This window comes from Callorhinus ursinus, unplaced genomic scaffold (assembly GCF_003265705.2).
Source record: "Callorhinus ursinus isolate GAN/ISIS: 27379988/994484 unplaced genomic scaffold, GSC_fseal_2.0 scaffold18, whole genome shotgun sequence".
Lineage (NCBI taxonomy): Eukaryota > Metazoa > Chordata > Mammalia > Carnivora > Otariidae > Callorhinus > Callorhinus ursinus.
Genome location: NW_027397080.1, coordinates 5,121,281 through 5,145,070, shown reverse-complemented (window position 1 = coordinate 5,145,070; position 23,790 = coordinate 5,121,281). Strand labels below are relative to the sequence as shown.

General features: G+C 46.9%; 1 protein-coding gene across 3 annotated transcripts in view; it reads left to right on the top strand.

The window, feature by feature from the left end:
* Positions 1–23,790, top strand: part of CTPS1 (CTP synthase 1) — a 31,337-nt gene that overhangs the window by 1,870 nt on the left and 5,677 nt on the right. For 2 of the 3 annotated variants that reach the window (XM_025856754.2, XM_025856753.2), the window contains exons 2-13: positions 2,492–2,670; positions 3,544–3,714; positions 6,408–6,508; positions 7,278–7,394; positions 9,773–9,856; positions 10,699–10,779; positions 14,402–14,553; positions 15,677–15,809; positions 18,842–18,930; positions 20,107–20,201; positions 21,380–21,442; positions 23,351–23,394. In XM_025856754.2, the coding sequence (XP_025712539.1) occupies positions 2,505–2,670; positions 3,544–3,714; positions 6,408–6,508; positions 7,278–7,394; positions 9,773–9,856; positions 10,699–10,779; positions 14,402–14,553; positions 15,677–15,809; positions 18,842–18,930; positions 20,107–20,201; positions 21,380–21,442; positions 23,351–23,394 (1,296 nt within the window). In that variant the 5' untranslated portion in view covers positions 2,492–2,504. The remainder of the gene's footprint in view (positions 1–2,491; positions 2,671–3,543; positions 3,715–6,407; positions 6,509–7,277; positions 7,395–9,772; positions 9,857–10,698; positions 10,780–14,401; positions 14,554–15,676; positions 15,810–18,841; positions 18,931–20,106; positions 20,202–21,379; positions 21,443–23,350; positions 23,395–23,790) is intronic. The other variant, XM_025856755.2, reaches the window with a different exon arrangement.

Genomic DNA, 23,790 nt, shown 5'->3' with positions numbered 1-23,790 from the left:
GGCAGCCTGAGGTGATGATCTCTGAAAATGGTTCGCTGTTCACTTGACCCAGAAAATCATGCAAATCAGGAGGTTCAAATCTTTGTGTTTACCTTAACACACGTGAAACCGCTCAGGCCACCAAGGGTATGCATATCCAAAAAGCCACCGAGTATCTGAAGGATGTCACTTTGCAGATGTGACGTGTGCCACTCTGTTGCTACAATGGTGGAGTTGGTAGCTGTGCCCAGGTCAAACGGTGGGGCTGCACACCGGGTCACTGGCCCAAAAAGAGTGCTGAATTTTTACTGCACATGCTTAAAAATGCAGACAGTAATGCTGAACTTAAGGGTTTAGAGGTGACAGAGTAGTGTCCCCCCTCAGTGTCGTCATTGAGCACATCAAGGTGAACAGAAGCCCCAGGATGTGGTGTAACAGGGCTTATGGTTGGATTAACACATACATGAACTCACCCTGCCACATTGAGTTGGTCCTTCCTGAGAAAGAGCAGATTGTCCTTAATCCAGAAGAGGAGGTTGCACAGAAGAAAAAGATCCCAGAAGAAACTGAAGAAACAAAAACTTAACAGCCTGGTAGGAAATTCTGCATAAAATAAATGCAAATAAAAGTAAAAAAAAAAGAAAAAAATTTTGTGGTCCCCAAAGTGTGTAGCACAGTAGCACCTACATGGGGGGGTGGGGTCGGTTACTCATCAGTGTGAGTGTGTCCTGTCAGCCTCTCCCACCCGGTCTTTGAGCACAGTGGAATCTTTACTGCCAGGCACTGGGGGAGGCTGCAGGAATCTCCCCTCAAGGGAGCTGTTACCCTCTTAAGTAAAATTGGGGCAAATCAAATGCAAATGGATGAGAAGAGTCTTCTGGAAAAGTAACGTGCTCCATAACCCACTCGGACTTTCTAGGAACACCTAAAATTGAGTCTGAGACCGGTTATGGTGTCAGGGATATACCTGATTAGAACACATCTAAAATGTAGCCACGTCTAATATTCATGTGTCACTAAGGAGCCATTTGACTGTGAGGTGACAAAAGTAGTATTCTCCCCCTCGAATATTAGGGAGTTGGGGTCAAATTAGTTTGGGAAAACTGTATACTGTATACCCATTTGGGGAGCTCACAGTGTGCATTAACTTATTAAAGGCTACTGGAGGTCTGGCATTAAACCAACTGACTGTTTAACAGCATTTCTCTGATTTATATGTCTGTAAAAGGCTTTATGGGAACCCCATATACATTTTGCAGAAACCAGGGAGCACGCTTTTGGACATGCTGTAACAGGATAGAAAGAGCAAGTCATGGTCTGGGTGTCTTCCTTGCTATCCAAGGGGGAAGTCCTCTTGAGCATTCTTACTTTGCCAAGTGTATTCGTTCCTGCCTTGGGGAGGAGTAGGGCAGGGGAATGCTTGAAGCCGAACTCCCCAGGTTCCTTGTTCCTTTCTTAGCTTATTTTTATTATAATTTGGCTTCACATGAAGTGTTCCCGGAGGAGGAAAATGTCCTGACCATGCCAAAGCAAGCATTCTCTTCTACTTGGAGATTGTGTTTCTCAGTTTGGTCACATTTGGATTTACCGGCCGAGCGATGTGTCTGGGCCTCTGAAGCTAGGGGCCAAGTGATGAATTCTCCCTGGCAAGCCTGTTGCGTTCGCCTCCGCCTCACGTCGTGCCTCTGTCACTCCTGCCTCCATGCACTCCTTTATTTCTCACCACATCTGTTACCTCCTCCCCGGACACAGCTGCGCGGCTCGTTGGATTTAATCGAATCTGTACTCTCTTTGAGTCCTCTGCCCATTATGTGCTTCAGGCTGGTTTGGTATCTGATGTTCTTTTCCTCCAGTATATACAGTTTCTCCTCATGGCACACCTGGGTGAGATTGCTGACAAGGAGTAAGTTGTTAACAGGAGACAACGACCTCTAATTAAAGGATTTTTAGGCTTCATTGCAACTCCTTTTAAACGTTGAAGTTCTTTTATTCTGTCTTCCAAAACCTGGAGAAGCTGTGTTTTCTTGCTGATACATTGTAGTAGGTTAGCCAGAGACGTTCTGTCTTTTTGTGGGCAATCGGAGTGCTCATCCAAGGTTGAAATCTTTTTTTCTTCCCGTGCAGGGTAAATGATGAGGTGCCTGCTTCCGTACCCCAGGGTCCGGTGGTTATGTCAACCAGCATTTGGGGCATAACGTTTTTATCAACAGAGCTGTTTTTAAATTTTTACATTTTATTTTTTATTAGGTTGTCTCTCAAGGTTGTTAGTTGTCAAAGCTTTAAACAAAAGCTGCATTATTAGACTAGCAAGTTGTTTTTCAACTCCTGTTTGACTAAAGCCATTCAGTGATCCCAAGGAGTGTTTGTTAGGGTCCCACAGAACAACCTTCTGGAGTCGTGTGGCCGAGAGGGAAACAGGCTCCTGGAGGATGCAGAGCTAGCCTTTGAACTGAGATATGTGTGCTTTGTGGAGACCTGGCTTACTTGTAATTTTTCCTTCTCCCACTCCCAGGTCAAAAAGTAAAATGAAGTACATTCTAGTTACTGGTGGTGTTATATCAGGAATCGGAAAAGGAATCATTGCCAGCAGCGTGGGCACAATACTGAAGTCATGCGGTTTACACGTAACTTCAATTAAGATTGACCCATACATTAACATTGATGCAGGAACATTCTCTCCCTATGAACATGGTAAGCACAATGCATTTCTTTCTTTTATTAAAATAATAATTGTGGAGTAGGTGGAAGAACAGGGTCAGCCCTTGGAAATTGTGTGTATTTTGCATAACGTAACTTGCATTTTCTGCCTTCCAAAAAGGTCCTTGGTGTAGCAGAATTTGCTTTTCTCACCTAGACAGAGAGGAAGCAGAAATCTAAACAGGCAATGTAGCGATCAGAGTCTAGAGGTTTCTGTAATAGAAACCTCTGTCTGAGGGGGAAAAGAAAAGAAGACCTTTCTTCCTTTCCCATTTTTGAGCTCGTCTCCTACTGTGATGGTAAGAATGAACCATCGTGGGCAAAACTTCTAGAACGACGTTTCAAGGAATGAACACTAAACAAAGGAATGGGGGAAACTTTGAGTTTCACAACTTTGTTTGGGACTAAAGTGTATGCCAGACGTTGGTTTTTTTCTAATCAACAGGACCTTAATATCCGGTGTGAGTTCTGAAGGAAATCATGCTTTTTATCCCGTCTGAAACCTTTTTCTGCTCAAGTAGGAGGCTTTATTGAAAGTTCTTTCTCTTTGGGCAGCAGACCCCATACTCCTGTAAAGCTCCCTATATCCGTGGCCCTGGAGGCTGTTTTCCTTCCGCCCCATGGTCTCTCGTTACTTCCTGATTCAGACGGAGCTTGTTGGTAGACTGGAAGTATGCTATTACCTTTTGGAGAATGGTTGGTGATTTTTCTTTCTTCTGTGTCATATTTAGTTTTCTAGAAATAAATTTGTCTGCTTCACATCAAGGTAATGCAGACGTTTCTATCCGCGTGTTTACATTTTGAGACTCACGTTTACCCTGACGTATGTTTTTCACTTACCCTGACCATGTGTGCTGTTCATCACAGGTGAGGTTTTTGTGCTGGATGATGGTGGGGAAGTCGACCTTGACCTGGGGAACTATGAGCGCTTCCTTGACATCCGCCTCACCAAGGACAATAATCTGACCACTGGAAAGATCTACCAGTATGTCATTAACAAGGAACGCAAAGGAGATTACTTGGGGAAAACCGTCCAAGGTAAAACTGGATTTGCCTTCAAGGTGTAAAAAATCTTAACCAGTTTGCTTTCTCTTGTGTGCAGAAATTTACTTTCTATGCAATTTCAGCCTGAAAGTGTCAAGGTATTGTTACTGACATATGCCTTTGGTTGAAAATTCAGAGCTGTATGGCTGTTTACTCAAAAAAATCGCGTGAGGAAACCCCCTGCCGCTCTGTGAATGGCACTGGAGCTGTGAGCCCCTCGAAGGATGTGAGTCCAGAGGGCTGCTGTTTTTATGCGTGAGGAGTATGTTGTTGAAGGCAGCTAGGTCAGGGCAGCAAGCCCGATGGTGTGTATATGTCATGCATCTGGGGCTGATTTCAACAGTGGTAGGAAGAGAACGTTCTTTGTGCATAGTGGTCTGCAGGCATGGGCGCACGTGGGCCTGGGGGAGTTGGAGAGGCGGGGCTCCAGTCCTCCTGCACCCTCAGAGCCAGCCAGCTTCACTTGTGTCTGTCTGTTGCCCTGGAGTTCTCCACCACGTTCACTTAGGAAAATTGCCACTCTTGAAAGGTGGGGTTGGAAAACCACTGGTCTAGTGTAATGGCGGAAGTCCAAATTGGGAGGGTGGGGTGCTGAAAAGTGTCTTGTCTCTGAGTTATGAGAGTGAATCTCTTGGCTTAAGACCTCGCTGAACTGAAAGCCGAGGGTCACACTGACAGCCAGCTCTAGTCTGGGGCCGCCCTGGTCCGATTCGGAGCGCACGGGGTCATGTTTAGATTGTAGCCCTGCCACTTACCAGCTTTGTGAACACAGGCAGATTGCTGAACCTCTTTGGGATCTGGTTCCCTTTTCTGTCAAACCAAGATAATACCTGCCCTTCCTGATTGTTGGGAGGGCAAGAAAGTCTCTCTGAGTTCCTGACACATAGAAGGGGGATCAATTAGGAATTAGGATGATCTCGATCAGTTTGTTGTTCTAGGCCTCCAGTGTATTCATTCGTGTATGCATTCATTCGTCACATATTTCTTGAATACTCAACTGTGGTCACACCCTCCCTGGCACTGGGGCTACGTGATGAACAAGACCAGCGAGACTGTCGCCCCCACGGAGGCCAGCGTGTGGGAGACACAAAACAAACTGATGAAACAAGATGTCTGATGAGAGCTGTGAAGGAAGTAAATAGTGAGAAGAGAGAGTGCGTGGGGACAGCCTGTTTGGACAGGTGGTTAGGGGGAGTCTCCACGAGGGGGCATTTGCCCTGAGAGGCTGGCCGGGGGCCTGTGGAGGAGGGGGCAGAGCCCGCACAGGGGCTCAGGCTGTGGGCGCTCCGTCAGGGAGGTGGGGGGGGGGCCCTGCAGCCAGGTTACACAGGACCTTCTGGGCCATGGCCGCAGAGTTTGGATTTTACGCAAGAGCATTGGGAAGCCATTGAAGAGTTTAAAACAGGGGAAGGGGGAGCTCTGTTTTGCATTTTTAAAAGATCCTGTTGGCTGCTGAGTGTGGAGTAGATAATGAATAGCCTTGTGCCTGAGGCCCTGCTGGTTAAACAGGCAGGAAGTTAAACAGTAATCCCTGCCCCTGAGGAGCTTGCCTCCTGAGTCCGACAACGAGGATTTTAACAAGTGTTGAGCGGTAGCTGGCTTTACCGAGGGGCACCGGCCCGTGAGGCACTCTGCTCAGCATTTTACCAGTGGTGTCGCATAAAATTCCCACAACTTTGAAGTAGAAACTGTTACTTCCACTGAGCAGGTAGGGAAATTGAGCTTAAGAATAGTTAAGTGATTCACTCAAGGATCGGGACCTGATGAGTGGCAGAACTGAGGTATGAATCCAGACATTCTGGCCCCAGAGGCTGCGCTCCTGACCACCCTGCCCTCCCGTACTGTCTCTTACCCCGGGGCTGTTTATCCTTTGGTACGCTGGAACATCCTGGAACAGGGGCCTGGAAAGCACCCTGTGTGAAGTGGCTGCCTTCAGCCGTAAGTGGTGCGGGGGTGCAGCCGGGGTAGTCTCTGCACAGGGTATAAGGGCTCTGAGTGGGTTCCGGACACACTCTTGGCCTTACCCTCTTGTGCGTCCAGCCACAACTTGGAAACCTGGAAAGGAGGCCGCAGGGAGTGTGAGCCCAGAGATTTTTAAATGCCGTTTAAGAGTGGTCTCAACAGGGGCGCCTGGGGGGGCTCAGCCGGTTAAATCATCTGCCTTCGGCTCGGGTCATGATCTCAGGGTCCTGGGATCGAGCCCCACATCGGGCTCCCTGCTCAGCGGGGAGTCTGCTTCGCCTTCTCCCTCTGTTCCTTCCCCCTGCTCGTGCACTTGCTCTCTCTCTCTCTCTCTCTCTCTCTCTCAAGTAAGTAAACACATCTTAAAAAAGTGGTCTCAACAATATTTTTATGACCCTATCACTACTCTAGGCCAAGACTGCGGCACGTAAGTGTGTCTGCCTCACACGTTAAGTGTGTCTGCCTCCGGGGCGCCTGGGTGGCTCAGTCGTTAAGCGTCTGTCTTCAGCCCAGGCCCTTGATCCCAGGGTCCTGGGATCGAGTGCCGCGTCTGGCTCCCTGCTCAGCAGGGAGCCTGCTTCTCTCCCCCTGCTTGTGTTCCCTCTCTCACTGTCTCTCTCTCTGTCAAATAAATAAATAAAATCTTAAAAAAAAAAAAAAGTGTGTCTGCCTGCACCAGTGCTGACAGAAAAGTGTAAGGTATGTATTTCTTTTCTCTTTTCCAGTTGTTCCTCACATCACAGATGCAATCCAGGAGTGGGTCATGAGACAGGCATTAATACCTGTGGATGAAGATGGCCTGGAACCTCAAGTGTGTGTAATTGAGGTTTGTATGAGTCTTTTCTCACCAAATGTACCCATTCACCTCCTTAGTCTACCATCAGCACCTGATAAGACAGTACCCCATGAGGCCCTTGACCCTCCTCACTGCAGTGGGGCAGGTTTGGGCACAGTGCTAGTTATGGGAGTGGCCACGACATCGAAAGCAGTCCTCCGTGCAAGCGATTGTCCTCTTCAGCCTGTGTACATTTGCTCACTGTGGACTGTCCCAGGAAGGGCGGCCGGACACGTTTTCCTCTGTCTCTTGAGAACGTCAGCTGGCCTTCAGCTCTCCTCTGATAGGAACGTTCATCTCTCTGAAGGAGCCCCAATGCTTTCAGTTTCTTTATACCTGTTCTGCCTGCTGGTCCTAGCTGTTGGATCTGTGTTCCTACAGAAATAGGGACTCAGAAATTCCAGCAGTTTGTTTATAACGGATACTTTTTCATACAAAAGTTATTTACGGCTAACTAAGTAGATCAGATTTCGGTTTCTTTTCTTCGTGACTTTGTATAAATAAAATTTCTAGTGTATCTTTCACATGATCTTTTTCTTGGCCAGATCTATAACCTTGGGGTATGGAGAGCCTGTCCAGAAAAGTAACCTTTCAGCATAAGAAAATGTCAGTTACTGCCAAGTGATTTAGCCGGGCGCAGAGAGTCCACATTTTGCTGTTTCTGATCACCGGGCTGAGATGATGAGGTGCATTTGTTAGAAAACTAAAGCACGAGAGGAACCTTTAGTGCTTGACCTCTATAATACCTTTGTTCTTGTAGCTCGGTGGAACGGTGGGAGATATAGAAAGCATGCCCTTTATTGAAGCCTTCCGTCAGTTCCAGTTCAAGGTCAAGAGAGAGAACTTTTGTAATATTCACGTCAGTCTCGTTCCTCAGGTAAGGCACTTGAGTTTTACTTTGGGGGGATGGAGCAGAAAGAGAAGACGATGGCTTTCATCCCTTATCTGTTTTAGATACGTGAGGTGCAGGGAATAAAGATCTTCTTTGTGAATTTAAAATGATTTGTAATCATACTTTTTTGAAAAGATCAGATGGAAAACGTTTAGAAGATTAGCCAGGGAAGTTGCATTTGAAGATGGTGGGTTGAAAATGTCCATTGTCTCTACTACATGGTGAAACCCTGCTATAATTAGAGTAAAGGGAATTTTTTTTTCTTTTAAAGAGAAACACAAAGATAGATAACATGAAGGAGTCAGTGGGAACGAAACATGGGAACATGTAGAAAGTGAAGTAGCGGACATGGGAGAGCAGAGTTGTGAGCCTGTAGCAGGGCCGGCTGAGAAGTAGCCCTGTTTGCCCTGCACAACCCCCAAAGGCTCAGGAAGGGGCAGCGCCGGGTGCACTGGGGGGCTGGGGGGCAGCTCATGATAACTGCTATTTGAGAAGCAGCTAGAACCCAGCATCTCCTTCTCTAATGTGCACACTTGGACATTAGTCCCTTTCCCACCTTGGCAGAACACTGAAGCTTTTTCTCTGGAGAGGGATTCTAGATGTGCAGATACTAGCAGTAGTTAAGAGGGGTAATACTGAAGTAAAACCATGGGGGTAAGCGCACTTTAATGCTGTTGGGACACCCTGCTTTCTTCTGCCATTCAGTTCCCAGAATCATCACAGCCAGGCTTGGACTGTCCACGTGAAGTTCACGATGGGGTCTCTGACTAGCCCAGGAGAAAACACTCTGCCCTCAGAGGCTCCCCAGTGAAATAGTGAGGACCCCAGGGTCCTCCCACCCACTCACTCAGAACTTCCAATTAGCTTTTAAATGTCACCTGGTGGCCAATGATCACCAGACATTTGGAGAAAGCACCTAGATGCGCAAGAAATCAAAACCGCAGGACAAAGGGGAACTCACAGAAAATTTCGGCTCCAGAGGAAGCCGGAAACTTGGAAACCAGAACAACCTGTCATTAATGTCTTCAGAGAGTCAAAGGGGAGATAAACTGCATTCATGAAATAAAAATTGGATACCCTAAGAAGGGGGCATTCAGAGAATAGAAAAGAGTTCTTGGAAATTAAAAATGGGATAGCAGGAATGAAAAACTTGAGAGAAAGAAGGTGGAGGAACTAACGTAGGAAGTACCCAAGAAGATCAAGAGAGAGGAAATGGGAGAGCAGGGGTAAGAGAATGAGAGGACTGGGCTGGAATTTCCAGAAAATACTAGAGAAACAGAGAGGGACGAGTCATCAGAACCAGGGGTCAGCATACTGTGCCCACAAGGCCAGATCAGCCCACCCCGTTTTTGCAGATAAAGTTGTATGGAAATACAGCCGTGCCCACCTGTTTATGTGTTGTCTATGGCGGCTTCTGTATTCAAACAGCAGAGTTCGAGTCCTTGTGACAGACTGTATGGCCCATAAAACCTAAAGTACTCATTACCTGGCCTACAGGAAAAGTTTTCTGATCCTTTGATCTAAATAATTCAAGGAGATTTCAGGATGATTGAAAGGACCCACTGAATGCCCAGCATATACTGAATGGGAAATGACCCACAGCAAGGCACATCACTGTGAAATTTCATAATCATGGGGCAGATATTCTAAAAGGCTGTAAAGAGAAAAACCAAGAATTAGTAAGGCGTTACACTTTCTAAGCAGCAATACTAGAAGCTAGAAGACAGTGAAGCTATTTCCTTACAAGTGCTCAGGGAAAAATGCTTTCCAGCCTAGAATTCTGTACCCAGCAAATCTGGGAAGTGTGAGAAGAGAATAGAGATAATTTAGTACTTACGAAACTCAGCATGCCAAGAAAACAAAACAGAAGAGAAACACCAACCAAGAAAAACAAACCAAATTTGGACAGAAAGGAAAAGTATGGTGCATGGTTTACGATGGGCAGGATTTAAATACTCAAACGCACATAACACTGGAGAGATACCATGAGATGGGCTGTAGGCACAGGACAGGTGCTTATGTAGTAGAGAGAGAGGGTTCCTCCTGTATCTAACAGGGGAATCAATAGGAAATGTCTCAAACTACATGTCAAGAAGTAGCATGAAACATACCAGAAGGATCATTTAAGAGTGGGAGAGTGGCTCCCCTGGGGTTTGGGGAAGGGGAGGGGCTCAGTGGGCGCCAGTACCACTGTCGTTCGGACGGGCCTTGTGGAACTGTCTGACTCTAAAATACATGTACACGTGCCTTTGACAAAAATGCAGACAATTAGACACTGATCAATAAAAGGGGTTCAGAGAAAATTCACGCTGAAAATTCTTTATCCTAGAGAAAGGAACTTTTTTTTCCCTTTTGTAAAATAGCCAAGTTCAACAGGGGAGCAGAAGACCAAACCCACCCAGAATAGCGTTCGGGAGCTCAGAGGGCTTGGGCTTTCTCCGGATCTGGTAAGATTTTATGATTCCCTGGTTTCAGCGTGATCTTGTATGCCTAATTAAATCTGTGTACCATGTGACTTCACTTATATGGAATCGAAAAAACAAAACAAACAAAAACCAGAAACAGACCGATAAAGACAGAGAACAGACTGGTGGTTGGCAGAGGGGCGGGGGTGGGGGGAGGGAGGAATGGGAGCCGCAGACTTCCGGTTACCCAGTGACTAAGGCCCGGCTGCGCACGTAGTGAGCATGGCATAGGGCATAGAGTCCGGTCGCTGGGTTTTGCTCCTGAAACCCATGTAACATCGTGTGTCAACTATACTTCAGTTAAAAAAAAAAAAAAAGGAAAAAGATAAAACAGAGGAAGGAGGGAAGGAAGGAAGGGAATGAATGAGTGAATGAATGAATGTATGTATGTATGTATGTCTGCTCCCCGGCAGATAAGACCTTTGTTTTGTTGGCATGCTTTTCGATGATGCTGGGGAAATGGTTAGTGCTTTGAGCCTCACGGGCATGCATGAGGTCGTGCCTTGTCTCCCCTCTGCGTCCATCATTCCCTGTCCCTTCCCTCCTACCCAAGCCTTTACCTGAGGAAAACCCCAGCTGGTTCCTGTAGTTCGTGCTCTGCGTGTTCATCTGCACCGCCACGCTCTTACGTTTCTCCAGCGTGGGATTTTAGGAATTTCAGTTTTGAAAACAGGTCCTGTTTTCATAGTTGGCCTGCATTGTGCTGGAGTTAACATTTTCATCCGGCTTCACGGGGTGATGTCTGTTTTCATTTCAGTCAGGAAAAAACCCCAGCTCCATAATCCCTTTCTTCTGTCTGAATGTCTTCCTTTGTTTACTGCCAGGTTGTGTGCAGGTGCTCAAATCCTCTCGACACGTCAGTGAAAGAGAAAATCTCGATGTTCTGCCACGTCGAACCTGAACAAGTAAGTCGAAATTCCATCTTCTCGTCAGTCGTGGTTTGCTTCTGGTTATCCTGAGGTCTCTTAGCCACTTGGCTTCACGAAGCTTGCTGCTTATTTCACAGTTCGAGGCAGTAGGCTGTTCCCTGGAACTGATGCTGTTGGTCTGTGGTTTTCTGGACATACTTGACCTCTCCGGTCTCTTCTCTCCCACTCCTTGTGCCCTTCGCTCCAGCCACACTGCATGGTGTCCCCTCCCTGTTGGGCTGGCTGTCTCCTAATCATTTTCATCCTCCAGGCCTCAGTCGGGACACAGTATTGTCCTAGAAGCTTTACCTGTCAGACTGCCTCCCCCTCAGACCTCAAGGTTCATCCTTCTTGGGCAACCTGTGTGTCTCACAGGTGCTGGTGGTGGGCCTGTTACACTGCCCCTCAGAGAGAGAGAGAGAGTGTTGGTGTGTGTGTGTGTTGGTGTGTGGTGTGTGTGTGTGTGTGTGTATGTGTATAGTGTATCCCCGTCCGTGTTTGTCTCTACTCGTAGACTTAGCTTCTTGAAGGCAGGGACCACTTCATTCAGCTTTATATTCCTGGTGCCTAGTGTCTAAGGTGGCATTGGCTCTAAACCTATTTTAGTCTTTTCCGTCACATGTCCTCATGGAGGGTACCTATTAAATAGGGAATTCAAAAATTTGGGACCTGTTCTATGTCCAGTGTGGGGCACGGTCGGGAAGGCCTGGTGTATGGCTGCGGGTCAGTCAGGTCGGCTGAAGGAGAGGAGCAGGGAAGTTGAGGTCCAGGAATTTGTGATTAGGCTGTGAATGGTTTGCTTTGCTGCTGGGTTACTGAGGATCAGGAGATGAAGCAGGAGAGCCCGACTGGCCTAAGGAGGAGAGAAGGAAGGAGCAGTGTTGAAATAAGAGCAGTTCATTTACGAGACTACAGGGGATATGGAAGCGAGGGTCGTTAAAGTCACTGGCACTGAAGTGAAGAGAGCAGGACAGCCTCTGACCCCCCATCTCTGCGAGCACTCAGGTGTCTGGGTGTGAGCGTGGCCCGGGGCCTGAGATCAGTGTTCCTAGTGTGCTTCCCAAGCTGGGAGCTCTCTTAGGAATTCTGCTTCCTGCCAAATACAGATCTTTGACTTAACGATGGGCTAAGTCCCAGGAAGCCTGTTGTGAGCTGAAAATATCCTGAGTCGAAAATGCACGAACACACCTAGCCTGCTTTAAATGTGCTCAGAAGACTTACATTAGCCTACAGGAGGCAGAATCGTCTAACACAAAGCCTGTTTTACAAGAAAGTATTGACTGTCTTGTGTCATTCATCGAACACTGTACTGAAAGTGGAAAACAGAGTGGTTGTATGGGTACAGAACAAAGCATATTGGTTGTTTACCCTGGTGATGGTGGGGCTGCCTGGAGGCTTCGGCTTGCTGCTGCGGCCCGACATCATGAGAGAGTGAACGGCCTATTGCTAGCCTGGGAAAAGACCAAAATTCAAAATGCAGAGTACCCTTTCTACCAAATGTGTGGTGTTGTCACACCATCCTAAAGCAGACATTGTAAGTCGGGAGCTATCTGTATGTAGAGCATCAGAATAATTTCATTGTTAGGAACAACCTTCTTAGGCATTTCATTTGTTTCAGGTATTTCTATCCTAGCAAGTGAAGGTAATTCAATTCTGTGATAGGATAGGTTATAAAAAAATGCTATTAAAAATGTGACAGGTGTTTCTAGATTTAAGTTTGAATTGCAAATCTTTCGCCTATTTTTTGAGTTGCTTATCTTACTGAGTTATAGGAAAATTCTGTATATTCTGAGTAATAGTCTTTTGTCAGATATATGATTTGCACATTTTTCTCCCAAGTCCATGGCTTGTCTTACCTTTTTAATGGTATCTTTTGGAGCACAAAAGCTTTTACATTCTGATGAACTCCAGTTTATCCATTTTTCTCTTTATAGGTTGTGCTGTTGGTACCCTGTCCAAGAACTCCCATTTAACAAAAAGATTTGGTGTTTTCTTCTAAAAGGTTTATAATTTTAGGTCTTATATTTAGGCCTGGGATCCATTGTGAGTTAACTTTTATGGATAGCAACTTTCTAATAAAAGTTGAAATTCGTCTTTCTGCCTGTGGATATCCAGTTGCTCCAGCTGCTTTCGTTGGAAGGACTGTCCTTCAATAGTAATCTGTAATTTTTTTTTTTTTAATTAAAGGTGCTTTTTTAAGATTTCTTTATCTTTGTAAAGTTTTTTTTCTAGGATTATTTATAGTTATTCATAATTTTTGCAACTATATGAATGGCATATTTTTAAAAATGACATTTCCTAGGAGCCCCTAGGAAAAGTTGAGCGTCTGACTCTTGATCTCAGCTCAGGTCTTGTTCTCAGGGTCATGAGTTCAAGCCCCATGTTGGGCTCCACGCTGGGCATGGAGCCTACTTAAAGAAATTACATTTTCTAATTAGATATAACCCATGTATAGGAACCCTGCTGACTTCTGCTCATTGATCTCAAGCCTAGCAGCCTTGCCTGAAATTCCGCTAGTTCTGTTTGTTTACATGTAAATTCTAAGGGTTTTTGTGGATAAGGAATAAAACTCTATACAGTTCTTGGCAGTCATTTCTTATTTTCCAGTTCGTATGTATATATATATGCGTGTGTGTGTGTGTGTGTGTGTGTGCGTGTGTATGTTTCTTATTTAATTGTAATGGGTAACATCTCTAGTACATTACTGAATAGATGTAGTGATAGTGGCCAGTTTTGCCTTGTCTCAGACTTTATAAAGATTAAGCATTAATATTAAATATTGAGAACCAAATGATGTTTGCTGTGGGCTTTTTTTTTCTTTATGTTTTTCACATTTTCCCTGATAGTCCTAATTCACCAAGAATTTTTACTATGGATTGGTTTTGAATTTTTATTAGCTCTTCATCCACTGAGGCGACTTTTTTTTTTTTCCTTTTTTAATCTGTTCATGTAGTGAATTCCACTGTTAAATATCCTAATGCAGCGGTTTTCAGATTCAGCCTGAAAAACTACTTATGCCTGCCTCCCCTGCCCACCCCGAGGTTCTAGTTTATGTGACGTGGGGTGCACTATGGGCTTGTGAATTTTTAAAAGCTCACCCAAGCGAGTCCAATGTACAGCCAAGTTTGACAGTCACTGTTCTTGGGGCAAATCCTACTTGGACATGAATTTTTTCTTTTTTTAAACTACATTTATGGTTTGGTTTGTGATTTTTTTTTTTTTTTTTTTTAAGATTTTATTTTGGAGAGTGAGGGTGGGCGGGGGAGGGGCAGAGGGAGAGAATCTCTGCTGAGTGCGAGTGCAGAACCCGACATGGGGATCAATCCTGTGACCCTGAGATCATGACCTGAGCTGAAATCAAGAGTCGATGCTTAACCGACTCAGCCACCTAGGCGCCCCTGATTTATTATTTTTTTTAAAGGATTTTTGCAGTCATGTTCATAAGAGATTAGCCTCTAATTTTTTATTCTGTACTTGAGTCAGTTTTGGTAATGTATGTTTTTCTAGAAAATTGCCCTTGCCATTTTCAGATTTAGAAGTTATTTTCTGAAGGTGATATAGCCAGTAGGAGGCTGCCAGCCCAGTTCATTTTTGTTTGTTTTTACCCGTTTTTACGCAGGTGATCTGTGTCCATGATGTCTCATCCATCTACCGAGTCCCCTTGTTATTAGAGGAGCAGGGAGTCGTGGACTATTTTCTCCGGAGACTTGACCTTCCGATCGAGAGGCAGCCACGAAAAATGCTGATGAAGTGGAAAGAGATGGCAGACAGGTTTGCCTTGTGATAAGGAGCTGGAGTTCGGACCTTAATTTCTCTTTTCTGGAGGGTCTCCGGGAATTTGCTTGTGCTGTCACCTCCTGCTAGCAAAGGACTCAGTGGTAAGAGAGGCAGAGACAGGCTCTCAGCCCTCAGGTCGCTGTACCAGGGATGAGGAAGTCCTGGCAGAGCTGAGCTCAGATCACACACCTGTGGCCTTGAGTCCTCTCGACTAGGAAATCCATGTGAATAGGTGTCCAGTGGCCGCAGGCGAGCTCTCGTATCTGAGGCCTGCCCCACTGGCTGACCGTGGCTGGCACGCCTGGGTCCCCTCCAGATAGCTGAGCTGGGTTTGGGAATGTGCCGCTCACCGCCCACCAGAAGAGGATGCGCAGGGGTGTCCAGTTTTGTGTTACTGCTGCTGCCAAAGCTCCTCGCTTTGAGAACCGTCCCCATTCCTCTGAAAGTTCAGTGATGCTCTGCATCGCTTCAGAGGTGTGGGCGCAGCCTCAGAGTGCGGGCTGCCCGCCACCATAGCTGGACGGGGCCGGGGCCGGGGCGCTCCTGCCTTGCTCTGTGATAGGCGTTTTCCTTTGGACATTCTCCCTTTCAGGCTTTGTGCATTTCCATGTATATCTATAGGCAGCCACAAAAATGGCACACGGCTCTGGGATCTTGTTTTCATACAATATTACAAACATTTTTGCTCTGTTATTAATTACACTTTATGATGAAGATTTTTGGTGACTATAGACTATTGTGTTAATGTCCTAAGATTTATTTGACTATTCCCTTCATCACATTAACTCCTATGAATTGTCTGTTAATTTTTTTTGCTCTTTGGGGATTTTAATTTTTAAGAAAAACTTTGTGTGAGATTTGGAAGCTTTCTTCATGCTTCATGCTTCATGTTTCTTCATGCCCGGTTCTTAAATCCTACTTTCTTTACAAAGCCTGCCACGTGGATTTGAAAGTTGCTTCTTCTTTTCTGTTCTGGATGTAGGACTCAGATTATACCTGTTCCCATTATATGCTTCCCAGAGATGTTTTTCTTCTTTTTGCAAAGCAATTTTGATCTCGTGGTGGTCTATACATTGTATTCTAAATACTTTGGTGTTTCTTGGCCTTTGTTTGATAGATATGATCGCTTGCTGGAGACCTGCTCTATAGCCCTTGTGGGCAAATACACCAAGTTTTCAGACTCGTATGCCTCTGTCATTAAAGCTCTGGAACATTCTGCACTGGCCATCAACCACAAGTTAGAAATCAAGGTAAGGAGGGGCGGCACGCGTATAGCTGAGGCGTGGACAGGGAGGGTTTCTGGATTCTTCATAGATGCTATGCTGTGGGCATATCTGCTTTATATTCTTGGAACTCAGCATTTCTTTTTAGGAATAGAAAGGATTCATGGTTGGCTTCCTGGCTTTGAGAGAGAATAGCAGAACATTTTCAGGAAACAGTGAAGGGGAGAGATGGTCAGGGTAGTAGTTGCGAAAGAGCGAATGGTTGAATCTGTGTATCAGGTGACCACGTAAAATTGCGCCAGGGGAACGGGGAGCCCTGGTGGACCAGAAGCACATTGCTGTTCCACTTACTGGGTCTGTGAAGTACAAGTGCTAATACCCACCTCCGAGAGCGGGGAGGTTTCTCTGAAACGTGCGTCCGGTTGCCTGGCCAGTGCCTGGAACATGGCCGGCACCTGTGAGTAGTCCTGCTTGTGTTCTGCTCCGTGATGTGAGGGGCAGAAGCCGAGCTGACAGACCGTCAGGGCTTGGCTCCTGCTTGTCTTCTTCAGGCGCTGGAGTCTTGAGGTTCAGGGCTCAGATTCTGGCTGGCCTCACCACTGGCGTTGGGGTTGGCCGCCTCCTCCTCCAGGTGTTTCTCAGCGTTGTAATTTAGTTTGCTTTGTACTGAGGAACAGGTTCCTGTAGAATGACCTACTGTATATGTTTTAAGAATTACGGGATCTTACTACGCTTCCCTGACTTACTTTTGCTCATTCTTTGGCTCATTCATCTGCCGTATGCACTTGGACATAGTTTGTGCATCTCATGGTAGATGGTGGGGGCCGAGAGGTGAATGAGTCCGTGAGGTCTCGAAGGTGTGAAGGGAGCACACAGGAAAGGGGGGGAACCTGTCTGGGTAGATGTGTGAGGAGGGCAGACGTCCTCCAAGAGGGACTCTGGGAGACTTTGGGAAGATGGAGGAGGCAGAAGGGAAGGGCATTCAAACAGAAGGTAGAGTGTATCCAAGGGCTTGGAGATGGGGAATAGTTGTTACTCAGTGGATGGAAAAGTGAACTGGGGGATGTCTGGAGACAGGTCTGTGAGGTCATGAACCCTGTTGCCTGGCCCACAGCTGGGTCTTCCCTGAGGTTCGGGGAGGTCATTGCCGGGTATTGGGCAGGAAGGAGTAAGAAAAAGATGAATGACGTAAGAAGGGGGCAGAAGGTCTGAGTGGACACTTCCATGAAAGCTGCACCTGATGTATGTGAAAAGGCAGTCAAGGGCAGTGCCTTCGGTTGTCAGGGAAATATATGCACATTAAATCACTGTGAGACACTGACACCCGAGGAGAGGAGCGGAGAGAGGCCGAGCGTGCTGGTGAGGACGGGGAGCTCCGTGCCTTGCTGGTGGGCCGGTGAAATGGCAGGACCGCTGAGAACACAGCCTGGCGCTTTCCTACAAAGGGAAACGTGCACTTACTCTGGGACCCAGCACTTCCAGTCCCTGACATCTACTCTGAAAACACACGTCCACAAAAAGTATTTTTTATACAAGAGGACTGTTATTTTCATAGCCGGAATCTGGAACCAATCCAAATGTCCAGCGTGAGTTGGTATGTACGTTGTGGTGTATTTCCACAGTGGCAAACAGCTCAGGGATAAAAAGGAATAAACTCGTGACACGCACAGCAACAGGGATGAATCCCAGAAACATACTGAGCCAAAAAAGACACAGCCCCCACAGACACAGAAGGCTGCGTGGTGTGTGTTTTTATTTTCTATTAAGTTCTAAAAGAAGCGTCTGTGGTGATAGAAAGCAGAGCCAGGGGTGTCTGGGGCAGGAGGCGGAGAGGAGGTTGTTTGCAGGGGGAGGGCAGAGGGAACTTTCTGGGGTGACAGTCATTTTCTTTATCTTTGATTGAGGTGGTCGTGACACCTTTGTGTGTATGTTTGACAAAATTCATCAGAGTGTACACTTAAAATGCTTGGATTTTATCGTCTGTAAGTTATACTTCAGTAAAGGTGGAAGATGGAAAGCAGTCTAGGTGGTGGGCTGGGAAAAAATGCATTCTGAACAGAGAGAACGCTTTATTTTATTTATTTATTTATTTTTTTCACCTTTATTTTTCAAGATTTCATTTATTTATTTGTCAGCACGAGCACAAGCGGGGGAGGGGCAGAAGGAGAGGGGGAAGCAGGCTCCCCGCTGAGCAGGGAGTCCGGATGCGGGGGCTCCATCCCAGGACCCCGGGGTCATGACCTGAGTGGAAGGCAGATGCTTAACGACTGAACCCCCCAGGCGCCCCCAGAGAGAGCACTTTAGACTCACTCTAGCGGGCTGAGGGTAGAGCCAGTGGAGAGCCGGACTGGGGAGGCAAATGATTTTTGAAGGCAACATTTATATTTTATTTTATTTTATTTTATTTTTTTTTTTATTTTTTATTTTTTTTTTAAAGATTTTATTTATTTATTTGGGAGAGATATTTGAGAGAGAGAGAGAATGAGAGATAGAAAGCATGAGAAGGAAGAGGGTCAGAGGGAGAAGCAGACTCCCTGCCGAGCAGGGAGCCCGATGCGGGACTCGATCCCGGGACTCCAGGATCATGACCTGAGCCGAAGGCAGTCGCTTAACCAACTGAGCCACCCAGGCGCCCAACAACATTTATATTTTAAAATATAAGAAAGAATTTAAAGTTTATTTAAAAATTATTAAGTTTAAATATATGAAGATTGTAATTTTGAAACTTTATTTTTTATTTTTCTATTTTTCTAAAGATTTTATTCATTTGAGTGAGAGAGAGAGCACAAGCATGAGCATGGGGAGGAGGGGCAGAGGCAGAGGGAGAAGCAGGCTCCCCGCTGAGCTGGGAGCCCGATGCGGGGCTCGTTTCCCAGGACCCCGGGATCATGACCTGAGCTGAAGGCAGATGCTTAACTGGCTGAGCCACCCAGGCGCCCCTAAAACTTTATTTTAAAGTGAAGAGAGACAGGGCATTGACAGTATCATTTGGTAATTGGGAAAATGCGGCGCTGGAGTCATGGCCTGCTTCTTTTCTCCCCTGCCCAAATGATCCCCAGTACATAGATTCTACCGACTTGGAGCCGAGCATGTTGCAGGAGGAGCCCGTGCGCTATCACGAAGCCTGGCAGAAGCTCTGTAGTGCTCAGTGAGTAGTACCCTCTGCCTTTGGTTTCCAGGGGTCTTGGGGTAGGGAGGGAGGGGCTTTAATGAGCAGAGCCCTGTGCTTTCATGTGCTAGTAGTAGGTAATCTGCTTTTTAAAGATCTTTTAATTTTTTTTTTTTAAGATGTTATTCATTTATTTGACAGCGAGAGAGGGAACACAAGCAGGGGGAGTGCGAGAGGGAGAAGCAGGCTTCCCGTGTAGCAGGGAGCCTGATGTGGGGCTCGATCCCAGGACCCTGGGATCATGACCTGAGCTGAAGGCAGACGCCTAACGACTGAGCCACCCAGGCGCCCCTAAAGATCTTTTAATTATTGAAAAGGCTACAATCTGTGTGATTTTTTTTTTTTAAAGATTTTATTTATTTGAGAGCAAGTGGGAGAGTGAGAGAGAGAGAGAGAGCATGAGCAGGGGGGAGCAGCAGAGGGAGAGGGAGAAGCAAGCTCCCCACTGAGCAAGGAGCCCAGTGCAGGGCTCGATCCCAGCATCCTGCGATCATGACCTGAGCTAAAGGCAGACGCTTAACCATCTGAGCCACCCAGGTGCCCTACAAATCTGTATGATTTAAGCCTTACAAAAATACAGCTTATCAGTATAGTTGAATCGGAAGGAAACGTGTTCTGATTTTATGGACGTTTGCTGTCTTGTGTCTCCTGATGAGGCTTATTTAAAGATTTTCATCTGGAACATTTGATGAGGACCCATCAGCAGAGTCTCTTAGTTTGTTTTTGACAGCTGTTGTTTATAATAGTAAACAATCAGCAGGAAACTCTAGCTCTCTGGAACAGTGGCATGTTCTAGAGCCCTACAACTATGACTGAGGCCCCTGCTTGGCAGACACTCTCAGTTGATAGGGAAAGTGCTCCCTTCCCACACAAGGGAGCGCTTTAAGCCAAGAAGTAAGCAGTTGCATATGTATTAACATATATTGACAATTATGAAAGAATCCATGTGTGCCATCTTTTTTTTACTGGTAAGCACTTAGTGCACATTTTCTAAGCTCACAGTGTTTGCGTTCAGCTCACTGGCTGTCTCGAAATCACCTCATAACCCCGGTAGGAAAATGCACGGAGCAACTTTGTAGCACCGTTGTCTTGGGCATGTGGCTCCTTGGGCTGGTGGTAAGAGCCAATCGCCATGTGCTGTGCTCTCTTGTACAGCGGAGTGCTGGTTCCAGGGGGATTTGGTGTTCGGGGCACAGAAGGAAAAATCCAAGCCATCGCCTGGGCTCGGAAACAGAAGAAGCCTTTTTTGGGTAAGGAGTAGGAAAGATCAAGAAAAGGTGCCACACGGGAGCCTGTTAGTAAAATGGAGGTTACCGGAACCAAGCACGGATGCCGTCTTTCTAGATAGCAACTCAAGCAGAAGCCGTTTTGGTCCTGTTTGGGAGAAATTCAGACTCTCTTAGCGTGAAAAGTTTAAGACTTGTACACCCATGTGTAGATGTGGAATTTGGGGAGGATGAAATAGCAATCAGGAAATCTTGTCCATTTGCGGGATCCAGCTGTTTGGCAGGACACGTGATGCTGAGTTTCACATCCTCACTTGGAATCAGGCAAAGTGATTTTGGATGCTTCCCGGTGCTGCAAAGTTTAGCAGTTTTCAACTTGATCAGTTGTAAATGGGAACTTAATGAGAGAGAATAGGAAAACTTGAATTGTTAAGTATGAATGGAATATTGTGTATTTCTAAAATTGAATAGCTTATAAAACCTGGGATCTTCACATGAGAAGTTTTTGAAAGCTTAGACCCAGTTTTTTTTTTTAATAGAAAATTTTAAAAATTTTATTATGTTAATCACCATACATTACATCATTAGTTTTTGATGTAGTGTTCCATGATTCATTGTTTGCGTATAACACCCAGTGCTCCGTGCAGTACATGCCCTCCTTAATACCCATCACCAGGCTAACCCATCCCCCCACCCCCTCCCCTCGAGAACCCTCAGTTTGTTTCTCAGATCCTTAGTCTCTCATGGTTTGTCTCCCCCTCCAATTTGCCCCCTTCATTTTTCCCTATCTACTATCTTCTTTTTTTTAACATATAATGTATTACTTGTTTCAGGGGTACAGGTCTGTGATTCATCAGTCTTATACAATTCACAGCGCTCACCATAGCACATACCCTCCCCAGTGTCTATCACCCAGCCACCCCATCCCTCCCACCCCCCACCACTCCAGCAACCCTCAGTTTGTTTCCTGAGATTAAGAATTCCTCATATCAGTGAGGTCATGTGATACATTAGACCTAGTTTTTGAAAGCTGATAACAGATAAAACACAGCAGGGGTGCTTGTGGGTAGCAGGAAAGTATGAGAGTTTGTGGTGGTCATTCTGTGAGCAAACGGTACGTGGAGTCCAGCGCAGGTTGGTGGGAAATGCAGGAGCTGCCTTTTCCATGGAGCTTCATTTGTGTTTTCTCTTCCGCCTGCAAGGTGTGTGCTTAGGGATGCAGTTGGCGGTGGTTGAATTTTCAAGAAATGTGCTGGGATGGCAGGGTAAGTGTTCATTAAAAACCTTGTTAAATCCTTGCTGAAGTGTTCCCTGGAGGGCATGAAGCCTGGCGCCCACTGGGTGACTGGGGGCCCTGGAGAAGGCCAGGCCTGGCTTCACGGTACCTTGTGGGGTACAGTAGAGGGGAAGTGCTGTGTGAACGGAGGGAAAGTTCCACTCCTCCGTGTAGACCGCAGGAAGGAGGGGTCATAGCCGAGCAGGCAGCCTGGCTCTTTGCCCCTGCATTTCCAGCTCCGGAGCTGCCCGCCTGCCCATCAACATAGCCACCATCCCTGAGCTGGCTGAGCGAGGAGACTCTGGCCTGCGTGAGGCTGTGCAGTTATGAACTTGGGCCCCGGAGCTGGTCAGACCTGGGCTCAACTTCTGACTCTCCCTTATTGGGGGTGGTTTTAGATAAGTTACTTAGCCTTTCTGGGCTTCTGTGTCTTCTTTAAAATGGGGTGATAGTGGTACCTGCTTCTCATGGTTGTAAGAAGCGAATGAAATAATGCACATAAATAGTCCCAGCACGGTGCCTGGCAAGTAGGAAATTCTCTGTGCCTCGCTAACTGTCCAGGCCACCCGAAAACTCTGTGGCTTCCATCAACGTTTTAACATGTCTCAGAGTGCCGTGGGGTGAGTGGACTTGGCTGGCTGGTTTTCTGCTCCCTGTGGTGCATCTGATCATCCTGCCGTGCATTCAGCTCTGCTCAGCAGGGACCTTGAGATGGTTCTCTCCATGGAGCAAGGCTCATCCTGCACTCATTCAGCCGAGACATCTCATAGCGAGGCGACCTACTGGCTTCCAAAATGATAGGCCCGGTGTGCAGGCACTTAGCAAGCTTGCTCATGTCCCAAGGCCCAGCGCAGCTGGTGGGAGAGGGCACCACACAGTGCGACTGCGGGGGCGAGGCTCATTGGGACCACCGATGGAGGAGCCCACGCAGCCCCTCTCGTCTCTGTAGCCCAGCTGACAAACACGGGGATTTCAGAAAGACCTTAGAAGTTGTAAGATAAAGAAACCAAGCATCCTGAGGAGTGTGAAGGCAGTCTGGCTCCACGAGCGACGAGTGGCTCTCCCGCGGCCAGCTTACTGTTAGGGTTGGGCTCCTTGTAGATGTTTCTGAGAGGCCGCCTCCCACTCAGCCCGAGGGCATGGTGGCCATTCTCCAGGCTGCATGCCCTTTAGTTCTGGCTCCTGAGCCCCTGGCAGGTGCTGTCCTAGCTGCCCGCCGCCCTAGAGCTGGCCCTCTGGGCACCCTGGACCCTCTCCCAGCCACAACCCGTTGCCCACTCGGGTCCCCAGGTGGTTGGGGGACCTGGTGACGAACTTACCTTCAGCTGGGACCTGGGCCTCGTAAGGCCCAGGAGGGAAGGATACCGGGCCTGTCACACACAGGGAGCCAGGCTGTACCAGGGACTGGGTTCTTTTCCTTTTAGTTTTTAGTGGTTTTGCTTATGGCTAGACCATAAATTCAGTAAGGGAGAGGGAGGAAGATCAGTGAATTCCCGACTGAGCTGCTGCGCGAGGCAGTTGGGCAGGGCGACACGGAAGACGCCAAGGAGGAGAGAAATGTGCCGTCCGCCCTGGAGAGAGACACTCTGAGACAACAGCGTACGAACTGTCATAAGGAGGCAGTATTTAAATAAAGATGATGAGGTTGTGCCGCTGGTTTCAGTTTCCCCATTTTGTGCGGCTTGTCTTCCAGAGAGCTCACAGATGGAAAACATTCACCCGTGTGTGTGCACTGAGTACTTCGTATCTTAAGGTTACCCCTGGTTTTTGTTGGAATCACTGAACGGTCACTTTGAATTGGGGAGGGAAGTTGTAGTTTAGAGCTTAGGAATGATGCTCGAAAATAATCACTGTTGTTTGTAACTATTTTCATAACATAAGTACTTCGATTTTTCAGATGCCAATTCTACAGAGTTTGACCCTAAGACCAATCATCCTGTGGTGAGTCCAGTGTTTGAACCTCATGAGGACTTAGAAAGGGCACGGAGGGGGCATTCATGAGAGCGCTCAGCGCTCAGACACAGGAAGGAGACCACTGGGTCCGTCCATGGAACCCTCAGACCAGATGGGAAGAACTTTTATTTTTCATAGTGTAATTTCTCACTTCTCTTCCCAGTTTGCAACAGAAAATGTTTAAGACAGGTATCACCCCAGCCAACCAGGGTGGTTCCTGGTTAGCATAATTCTCCATCCCTGCTCCCCCTGATCCCCAGGAGTGCATAACGCTGCTGGCGGGAAACACGTGGGCCCCTACTGTGCGCCAGGCGCTGTCCTCACCACTTTACAGGTCCTCGTTCATTTCGTCCCTGACAACCTGGGGAGACGGGCATGTTATTC